General features: G+C 43.4%; 1 protein-coding gene across 4 annotated transcripts in view; it reads left to right on the top strand.

Moving 5' to 3' along the window:
* Positions 1–10,661, top strand: part of FAM65B (family with sequence similarity 65, member B) — a 287,827-nt gene that overhangs the window by 257,286 nt on the left and 19,880 nt on the right. For 2 of the 4 annotated variants that reach the window (XM_011998195.1, XM_011998197.1), the window contains exon 14: positions 185–1,571. In XM_011998195.1, coding sequence (XP_011853585.1) covers positions 185–256 — 72 coding nt within the window. In that variant the 3' untranslated portion in view covers positions 257–1,571. Of the gene's footprint in view, positions 1–184; positions 1,572–1,668; positions 1,851–5,053; positions 5,223–8,488; positions 8,625–10,207; positions 10,370–10,661 lie in introns of those variants that run through there. The other 2 variants (XM_011998193.1, XM_011998198.1) reach the window with 2 other exon arrangements.

Raw genomic sequence — 10,661 nt, 5'->3', positions numbered from 1 at the left:
TTGCTTAGGAAAAAAGACCCTAGAAGTAGGTGAAGTCCAGACCGACTCCCTCTCTCCCCCTGAGACTGCTGAAAACGTCACTAGTGAGTGTGTTTAGGTCTGGGGCAAATGGCTTTGTATCCAGCCAGAATTAAAGCATCAGCTGGACAAAGCTTTCTCTTTTCTCCCTCCTTCACATTCCTAGGATGCTAAACATCTTGACCATCAGAAACTAAATGGTGCTGCCTCTTGGACGGAGATCACTGAGGGTGAATGAGACAACTGTGATTTAAAAGACTGAAAGACGTTTTCCCGTGTGCTTTTGTGCCATCTTGAGTGTCAGAGACAGATCCCTGCAAGGCCCTTTCTACCTTGCACTAAGAAATCAGCACGGAGTGTCACCTAACTGGATGGAGGACATTTAGTGCTTCTTACTTGCAGAATTTGTCCCATTCGACCCACCCCAGCATCTTCTCGAATATTTGGAAATACTTCTCTCCAACTCTGTGCCCGTAGCAATTGGCATTGTTTTGCTTGTAATGTTTCTGCATGTGGCCAGCATTATAGAATGCTCCAGGCCAGAGAATGGGATTGTTCCCATGATGCCAGGGCCTGGTCAGGGAAGTGATGGGACTTGTTCCCTTTGAGGCAGAGCTACAGAGAAAGTAGGGCTGCTTCTTGTCATGTGCAAGGCATTCATTCTTTCCTCAAAGCTCAGAGGAAAAATTATATGCTGTGAGTAGGTACGGTGGCTCATGCCTGTAATCCCAACACTTTGGGAGGCCACTTTGGGAGGCCAAGGATTGCTGGAACCCAAGAGTTCAAGACAAGTATGGTCAATATAGGGAGACCCTGTCTTTACAAAAAGGAAAAAAATTAGCCTGGTGTGTGACACATGCCTGTGTTCTCAGCTACCTGAGAGGCTAAGGTGAGAGGATTGCTAAAGCCTAGCAGTTTGAGGCTGCAGTGAGCTGTGATCACACCACTGCACTCCAACCTGAGTGACAGAGCAAGACCTTGTCTCAAAAAAAAAAGATGCAGGGCTTCTTACCTAGGGAACATGGGCTAGGTGAATTTGAGCCACTTCCTGTTTCTGGGATTTGTTTTGTTAGTCCTTTAGAGCAGGTGCCTTAGATAGCTAGCACCTTTTGTAGAACACTGAAGACATTGCCACTTGGAATTAGAGATTGGTCAGTATTCAGCATTGACTCACGACTTAAAATTTGTCTGCTTGTTGTATTTTATTTTGGGGTGAGCACTAGGCAGAGGGATATAGCAGTTCTGTTTCCCAAGGCTTTGTTGTTGACTTTGTTTTGTTTTGTTTTGTTTTCAACTTTTTGTTACAAAAATTTCAAACAGAAGTAGAGAAAATCCTCTAATGGATCCCAGTGTGCCCATCCCTCAACCTCCCCAGTGATCAACTCACGGCCAATCTTGTTTCCTATTCTTCAACCTGCTTACTTCCCTCTGGATTCTTCTGCAACCAGTCCCAGATATTGTGCCATTTTACCCACGGTTGTACTTCTTTTTTGGATATTAAGATTTTTAAATGCACTTTTAAATGCTAACAAAAAATAAAAACTTGAAACAAACAAAAAAAAAAGTGTGGCATCTCCAATTGAGCATCGTGTGTTGTGTTTCTCTTTCCGGATATGTTGATGTTCTCCCTGGTGCCTTCTGCCTTTACAGTGCAAGCCAGCAGTAAGCCGCAGCAGGTCTTCCAGTTTAAGTCTTACAGTTGAAAGTGCTTTAGAAAGCTTTGATTTCCTGAACACCTCTGATTTTGACGAGGAGGAGGATGGTGATGAGGTTTGTAATGTTGGCGGAGGTGCTGACTCAGTATTTTCAGACACTGAGACTGAGAAACACAGGTAAGTCTGAAGTTAGTGTCTCCTTATATTTCTCCTATCACAGCTGATACAGTAGTTCTTTGTTACTGTCAGAGGGGACCTGGTACACATTTCCAGGAAGATAAAACTCTCCACATGAGTGACCAATTGGCTTACAATTCCTTTTTATTGTCAAGTGCAATAAAAGCATCAATATTATTCATCTCTTTGGGGTTGCTTAAGGGAAAATAAATATCTTTATATTTCCTCTTTATAAATAGGAAAATTTTGTATGAGTGTTTATATACACATACATGTGTACACATTTTTTTTTTTTTTTTTAGGAGAGAGTCTTGCTCTGTCACCGAGGCTGGAGTGCAGTAGTGCGATCTCAGCTCACCACAACCTCCACCTCCCAGGTTCAAGCAATTCTCCTGCCTCAGCTTCCCCAGTAGCTGTGACTACAGGTGCTTGCCACCACACCCGGCTAATTTTTGTATTTTTTTAGTAGAGATGGGGTTTCACCATGTTGGCCAGGCTGGTCTTGAACTCCTGACCTCAGGTGATCCACCCACCTTAGCCTCCCAAAGTGCTGGGATTACAGGTGTGAGCCACCACACCCAGCCCTCACATGTGTCTTATAGGGTTCAGTGTCTACAACTTGACCCCATGCAATTAATTCCAAATTAACTAGGTATACACATTTCTGGAGAACTCTTACTGGATGACAAATTTGGACCTGGTTCTCCCTGGTTTGCACTTTACTTCCGTTGCCTTTGTTTTGTTGAGCTTCCCTTTCCCAACCCTTTATGCTTCCTTCAACCCAGTGAGTCTTTGCATGAGACTGAGTTCATCAAGGCATGCATCAAAGCCAAGTTTAAGTCCCATGGTGCATATTTCTCTTGGAATGTAGGAGAGGATGACCGATGACTGCCACTGGTTCTGCAGCAATCTAGGTGGAGAATGTGACCTTCTCTGGAAGCAGCGGATGAAGGTGAAACATTGTCACCTTCACCATCAGGTGTCCTTGTGCAGCCAAATCGCATTTTGAGAACTAGAGCCTGGGGTCCAATTTTATAACTACAGATAAAGCAAAATAAGTACAGTGGAACGTACCCACCTCCACCAATTGCTGTGAAAGAAAACACACTTTCCCAAAGTGGGGGTGGATTGCCCGCTTATCTTTACCTTTGGCACAATATGACGTAAACAGGTTTCAAGTTACAGCAAGCTATGACTTCAGCCTTCACAAATCTCTCTGAAAGATGTTAGTTTTTTTTGTTGTTGTTGTTGTCCCTGAAAGGTTTCCTTTTTCAAAATAAAACCAGGAAAAAAACCATGAGAACTTGAATTTACCCCTTAAGCAAACTGGGGACATGGCAAAGAAAATTTATTAAATTAATGTAATGTTTAAATTATCCTACATTTGGCCAGGCATGGTGGCTCATGCCTATAATCCCAGCACTTTGGGAAGCCAAGGCCAGAGGATTACTTGAACTCAGTAGTTCAAGACCAGCCTGGGAAACATGGCAAAATCCCATCTCTACTAAAAATACGAAAGTTAGTTGGGTGTGGTGGTACGCACCTGTTGTCCCAGCTATGTGGGAGGCTGAGGTGGGAGGATTGCTTGAACCCAGGAGGTCAAGGTGAGCTGAGATTGTACCACAGCACTCCAGCCCGGGCAACAGAGCAAGAGCTTCTCTCAAATAAATAAATAAGGCAGGGCCTGGTGGTTCACTCCTGTAATCCCAGAACTTTGGGAAGCCGAAGAGGGTGAATCACTTGAGGTCAGGAGTTCAAGACCAGCCTGATCAACATGGTGAAACCCCATCTCTACTAAAAATACAAAAATTAACCAGGCATGGTGGTGTATGCCTGTAGTCCCAGCTACTCAGGAGGCTGAGGCAGGAGAATGGCTTGAACCTGGGAGGTGGAGGTTGCAGTGAGGTGAGATCGAGCCACTGTGCTCCAGCCTGGGTAGCAGTGCGAGACTCTGTCTCAAAAATAAATAAATAAAAATAAATTGTTCTGCCTTCATATTTTTCAGCTTGATAGAATGTGTGAAATGCTTCTTATCCAAAAATTTTTCTGCATACTTGTTACCTTAAGCTGTTACAGGATATAGCAAAGTCAGGCATCAATCTAAACTTTTTTCCTTCTTGCTATAAGAAACATTTTAACAACAGAAATATCACAGATTTTATAAATGTTAAAAATCTATATTAAATATGTCTAATTTGATCAATGTCATTGTATGTCATCAGAAGTATTAGGGAAGAGTGTGTGTGTGTGTGTGTGTGTGTGTGTGTGTTTTTTAAATATATAACAGCTGCTATGTGTGGACTGCCCGGACACAAACTGAGTGTTTTCCCCTTGGAGGCAAATGTGAATCAGAATAAAGCATTCAAAGCCTCTAAGCTCTGGTGCTGATCTTTTTAAATTGTGGACACCAGAGAGTGTGAGGCTAGAAGCCCAAATCTGCCCTGTCCTGTCTAGCTGGGTGAACCAGGACACTCTTAACATCCCTGCTAATCATGGGAAACAAGATCACTCTTGCCACCCTCCCCAGTACACAGGTTTATTTTAAGAATAAAATTAGATAATCAATGCAAGAGATTTTTTAAAATGTAGGTGCCTATCATGATGTAACTTCATACAGTTCAACAAGGAGGTTTAAACAAAGCATGAGAAGCAGAACTAAGCTATTCCTCTAAATACTCAAACACCCTTTCTAACTTTTGTCCAGAGTAGAACATCATGTCTCTCTTCTTGGCAGCTTTCCTTTTTCCTTTTATTCAAGTAGCAATTGATGTGAGGCCAGGAAAAAGCCGTGACAGATTATTTCTTAATGGTATTGCCTTTGGGAAACCACAAATATAGAGGACAGTTTAATCCCAGAAAATTTGGCAGATCACCCTGTCAACAGAGCAGGAAAGTGCAACACATTCAAACTGAGGGCATGTTTCAAAGACTTCTGGGTGAAACGACTTCATAAGTGGTTCATTAGGCTTAAGAAGCAGAGAAAGAACTTTGAAAGCAATTTGTTTGCATTTCCTTTTAACTCTAGGCAATTTGGTGACCAGGCAGAATTAAGTAATTTTTGAAAGGTGTCTCTATTTTTCAACATAGGCAAGTGAAAGACTGTTTTCAGGGGGTGCTGCTGGGGCCTGATGCAAACCATGTTGACTTGACCTGTGGTTTGTGCGCAGAAAAAGAATAGCTAATGTTTTGCCCACCTTCAATAGTTACAGGTCAGTTCACCCGGAAGCCAGGGGCCATCTCAGTGAAGCGCTCACTGAAGACACAGGAGTTGGGACCAGTGTGGCAGGAAGTCCTCTCCCACTGACCACAGGCAACGAGAGCCTGGACATCACCATCATCAGGCACCTCCAGTACTGCACCCAACTCGTGCAGGTAGGATCAGCGATGAATTTGTGTTTGAGATGCCAGGTGATTTACATACCAGGAAGTGTGCTTTCAATTTTTAGTGTTGCCAGGGAAATGAGAATTCAGGAATAAGAGAACAGTCTTGCTCTGGTTTGAGCCAAGTCAAAAACTGATGGGCCTGCCCAACCCTCTACAACCTTGGGTTTTTCATCTTCGAACCTAACTCTCCAGACCTTAACAGTAGTAGGTAGAATATGGTTAGCTCTCACTGTTGTCTCATTTGGTAGTAAATGAGAATAATATGATTAAGGGGGTGGCGAGGGGGAAAGCATTTGTATTCCACCATCTGCAATGGAGTTTGAAAGCCAGTAGTACTGAATATATATTAATGTGAATGTCAAATGAATTACTTTTTCACCACCTGGAGAGCTAAAAGAAAGTGTTAAAGAATCTAACCACAGTCTCCTGGATCTTGAATAAGTACTTCTTATTAGCAATGCTAAGAGATATTTCTCTAGGCCATCATCATCACCATTTAGCTTTCATTCTGGGACACCACAGAGCTGATTTTTCTTCTCATCCCAAGCTGTTTACCACTTAAGGTTTTTCCACAGTGGCGCAAATGTTCTGAAATTCTTTTGTTGCAGGAAGGGTTTCAGCTGTCTTGAACAAAGCATTTTTCCTCAAGCATCTACTTAAGAGCTTTCTCCTTGCCTGGTTGCTTTTCTTCTCCTAATATCATTCTTCTCCCAGCTTGCTTGGATGTATGTGAAACAGGAAGAGAATGCAAAAGCTAATATAATGGTTCCAGACCAGGCACAGTGGCTCACGCCTATAGTCCCAGCACTTTCGGAGGCCAAAGCAGGAAGATTGTTTGAGCCCAGGAGTTTGAGACTAGCCTGGTCAACAGAGTGAAACCTCATCTCTACAAAAGATACAAAAATTAGTCAGGCGTGGTGGCACACGCCTGTGGTCCCAGCTACTCAGGAGGCTGAGGAGGGAGGGTTGCTTGAGCCTGGGAGGCAGAGGTTGCAGTGAGCTGTGAAGGCGCCACTGCACTGCAGCCTGGGTAACAATGGTTCTACTCCTTTCTGTGTCTCTCAGAGACCTGTCTCGATCACCTGATAGGCACAGATGCAGAACATGGACCTGTACTACCATGCTGAATTGTCTAAGGTATTTGGACTCTAAAACAAATAGGATTTGCAAACCCAGCACTTTGGGAGGCTGAGGCCTCATTTAAAAAAAAAAAAAGAAAAAAGTGTCAAGGGGATCAGCCAAGCAGGAAGGGTGCAGAAAGAGGAGGAATTGTTGTAACCCAAAAGCACAGAGCCTGTTGGAAGACAAGAGTCAGGGTGAGGAGCCAGGGGTCCCTTGGGAGCCCAGCAGAGGGGCAGGGTTGCCTCCTTGGTAACACACATGTAAGGAGAATATGCTTCTCCACCGGAGATGAAGAGCATCAGAGAAGCCTCAGACAACTGTGTGCTGTGGGAGACTGGTCGGCAATTATAACTCCTGCCACTTGGTTAGCCAACACTTAGTTGAACTCTTCTGTTGAGTTTCAAGGTCAAAAACCACCAAGGTCTCACCAACCATGAGACTGACAACCCATCTGGTAGAATGTGCATTTTTTTTTTCTGATCAAAATAGACAGGGATTTTTACTTATGTATAACTGTTTTCTACTCACCAACCATTTGAACGAGACAGCTCTTTGTCCTTGCTGACCTTGATACTACGCCAAGCAAACTACTTGTTTCTCTTTTAGAGAAAAATAGCTGTTTTGTGAGACATAAAAGAATTCTTGTCTATGAAGGAGTGACTGTTTTCTCGCAAAGACTAATTGGCATGTTTTTAGTGTAAGCAGTCAATGAAGTGTTTCTCTCAGTAATAAGGCCATGATTATAATAATTCAGCCTTTCTGTGGGGATGAGCAATGGTACAAAAACAGAAGAGGTGGATATAAAGATGTAGATTGAAGGAGTGAGGATTAGAAACTTCTCACTTGCATTGATTCATGTGTGAGCTTACTTATTTGTTAGGTATATAATCACAGAGAGATAAAGATGTGCATTTTCTAAGAATCATAATCACTACAATTATTTTCAAAATAAAGCAGTTCATTGCTGTTGTATTTACTCACAAGAAAGGTGTTAGTACATAATTGCTGCACTAGACTTTTTTTTTTTTTTTTTTGACAGAGTCTTACTCTGTCACCCAGGCTGGAGTGCAGTGGCACAATCTTGACTCACTGCAGGTTTCAAGTGACTCTCCTGCCTCAGCCTCCTGAATAGCTTAGACTACAGGCCTGCACCACCACGCCTGGCTAATTTTTGTATATTTAGTAGAGGTAGGGTTTTGCCATGTTGGCCAGGATGGTCTCAATCTCCTGGCCTCATGATCTGCCTGCCTCAGCCTCCCAAAGTGCTGGGTTTGAAAATCCTATTTGTTTTAGAGTCTCAATACTTTAAACAATGCAACATAGTAGTACAGGTCTGTGTTCTGCATCTATGCCTACCAGGTGATCGAGAGAGGTCTCTGAGAGACACAGAAAGGAATAGAACCATTGGGCAGCAAGTGACTTATATTCTTTCCTCTCTTAGGCCTTCTCATTCTTGTGAACTGCACACAAATGAACCCACTTACAACTTATGTGACCTTAGGCAGGTTGCTTAACCTCTCTGTGCCTCAATTTTCTCATCAGTAAAATGGGGATATCAATAGGACCCGCCTCACTGGGTTGTTATGAGAAATAACATAAGCTAACACTTATACAGGACTCAGACCAGTGGCTGGCACATAGTAAGCACTCATTTGTTATCAAGAGACAGCTCTGATTGTAATTATCATTATTATTTAACCTGCCCTTAACTTTCAACTTGAACACACACACACAAAAATAAAACCATGCTGTGAAAAATTACTGCATTTGTAAGACAAATCTATTTCTGCTTACACACCAAGACACAGCCTAAACTGCCACTTACGTTTCAAAGGGGAAGATCAGATTCATAGTACATAAAAGGGAAGGCAGCTTTATAATAACGTTGTAGACCTACTACTGAGAAAGTTCCAGAATTTATGCACACATGAAGAAATGCAAAGCAACAAAAACATGCCTGATTTCATCAGATGTTGTAACTGGCATGGAATGAGGATCATTATCAAGCTGGAAGAAAAACATTGCATGAGTTTATTTAGTATCATCACCACATTCAGGAAGGATGAAGCTGGGTAGAGAAAGCTCTACTGAAAACAACATAATTGAAACAGTGGTTTTGTTTGTTTTACCAGCAAATAGTTTTCTCAAGCAAAATCCCATTTGTGGCAAGAAGTCTCTTAGAGAAGCTTTCTAGGCAGATTCAAGTGATGGAGAAACTCGCTGCTGTGAGTGATGAGAACATAGGAAATATCAGTTCTGTTGTGGAAGGTAAGTATCTGGCAATTACACCGCTATTCATGTAAATAATGACACCACTAGCCCAGTCCACTCCCTATGCATGTTCATTGCTTTGTTGGAAAAACAGAAAAGCATTCTTAGGTCACAGGATTGAGAAAGGTCTCCAAACAAATTGGACTCATTAATGTCACATTTCGGCTTTCTGAGTCAAAGCAGCAGACACACAGTTTTTTTCCAGAGGGCCTCCACCTCCGAAAGTCAGACACAGAAACAGAAACAGCACCCACTTCACAGGCAGAGTTTCACACACTTTCTGCTGGTGCGGTTCCCTTTAGGGACAGATGACTATAGGATGTTCTTGCCCCCTGGAGGTGGCTAAGACAACTCCTATAGTGACTGTCAAATGGAAGATCCTGCCAGACCCTGCTCGGGAAAGGTACAAATACATGCATGCAAACACCTCCAGGAGAGTTCCTGATTCTAAGAGTTTTAGATGAAGAATTTGACATGGGAAAGATGCCTTTGAATTTGTGTGATCTGGCTATGGGGCACTTTTGTAGAAACCAGAATTTATATCTTTTTTCATATCAGATATTCAGCAGAAATAGGGTCTTCCAGGTAATCTCTGATTAAACCTAAAACTTCCTCTATCTTATTCTCCCTGTACATTTCTGCCTCCCACATCCATTCCCAGTAGAAGTAGGTGACCTTGGCCAGTTTCTGAGGGGCATGAAGAGGGGCAGGACATTCAGGCTGTGAGTGACTTGTGTCCTCTCCTCTCCCAGCCCCGTCCTCATGTTCATGACACATACAAGTGAAACATTGTTCCTATGCCACCTGGTACCATGCTGTTCAGTCATTTCAGTCAGGGAACCACCTGGGCAGGGTAAAAATTTCCTCCAGCCACCTACCGCTACCTCCCATCCCCTTCAGAAAACGCTCCTCAAGTTTGAGTCCTCGATCCTGTATGATTTCTGCTGTGGAGTTACAGGAAAACCCATGATTGGAACGTTTCCCAAGGGTGGAGCTCCTGTGTTTCCTATCACTCACAGCAAGCAGCCTTGTGTTTGCTCTGTTTTCTTTGCTGCCCAGGCAGGATGAGTTCCTGTCATAACTTCTTTACCCTTTGGGCCGTCTGCCAACCACAGAGGAATCTGCTAGTTCCATCTGAAAACTAATCGCAGTCTTATGGGGAGGAAAAAGGTCCCTAAAGACCTCCCCCGACACACCCTTTCCCCAACACGTCTTTATCTGCTTCATTTAAAATGTGTTATAGCCTGGCGCGGTGGCTCACGCCTATAATCCCAGCACTTTGGGAGGCCGTGGTGGGTGGTTTGCTTGAGGCCAGAAGTTCGAGACCAGCCTGACCAACATGGTAAATCCCCATCTCTAATAAAAATACAAAAATTAGCCAGGTGTGGTGGTGCATGCCTGTAATCCCAGCTACTTGGGAAGCTGAGCAAGAGAATCACTTGAACCCAGGAGGCGGAAGTTGCAGTGAGCTGAGATCATGCCATTGCACTCCAGCCTGGGTAACAGAGCAAGACTCTGTCTCGAAAAGATAAAATAAAATAAAATGTGTTATGAGATGGGGGGTTGCTCTTCTTTTCCAGCCATACCAGAATTTCACAAAAAGCTGTCTTTGCTGTCATTCTGGACCAAGTGCTGCAGCCCTATTGGTGTCTACCACAGCCCAGCGGACAGAGTGATTAAGCAACTGGAGGCCAGCTTTGCCAGAACCGTCAACAAAGAATATCCAGGACTTGCAGACCCAGGTACGAGGCAGCAGTAGAGAGAGAATTTCTGTCCTTCGGTGTGAGAGTGGGCTTTGCGGCGGGATCCGGGGGGAGGGGTTCCTCCTACCACTTGCCTGCGGATGGGAAGCACACAAAAGGCCAGCCCTGAAAAAAGAAGTGTACTGTCCAGGGAAAACATCATCTACTCAGATTTAAGAAAAGAAAGATGTTGAACTGTTTTAATTCAGAATATCAGCAGTGACATTTAAAGCTACTACATTTTAGCCAGGCACAGTGGCTCACATCGGTAATCCCAGCACTTTGGGAGACC

The sequence above is a fragment of the Mandrillus leucophaeus genome, unplaced genomic scaffold, assembly GCF_000951045.1.
Source record: "Mandrillus leucophaeus isolate KB7577 unplaced genomic scaffold, Mleu.le_1.0 Scaffold56, whole genome shotgun sequence".
Lineage (NCBI taxonomy): Eukaryota > Metazoa > Chordata > Mammalia > Primates > Cercopithecidae > Mandrillus > Mandrillus leucophaeus.
The sequence above is the reverse complement of the archived record's forward strand: the minus strand, read 5'-3'. Positions and strand labels throughout refer to the sequence as shown.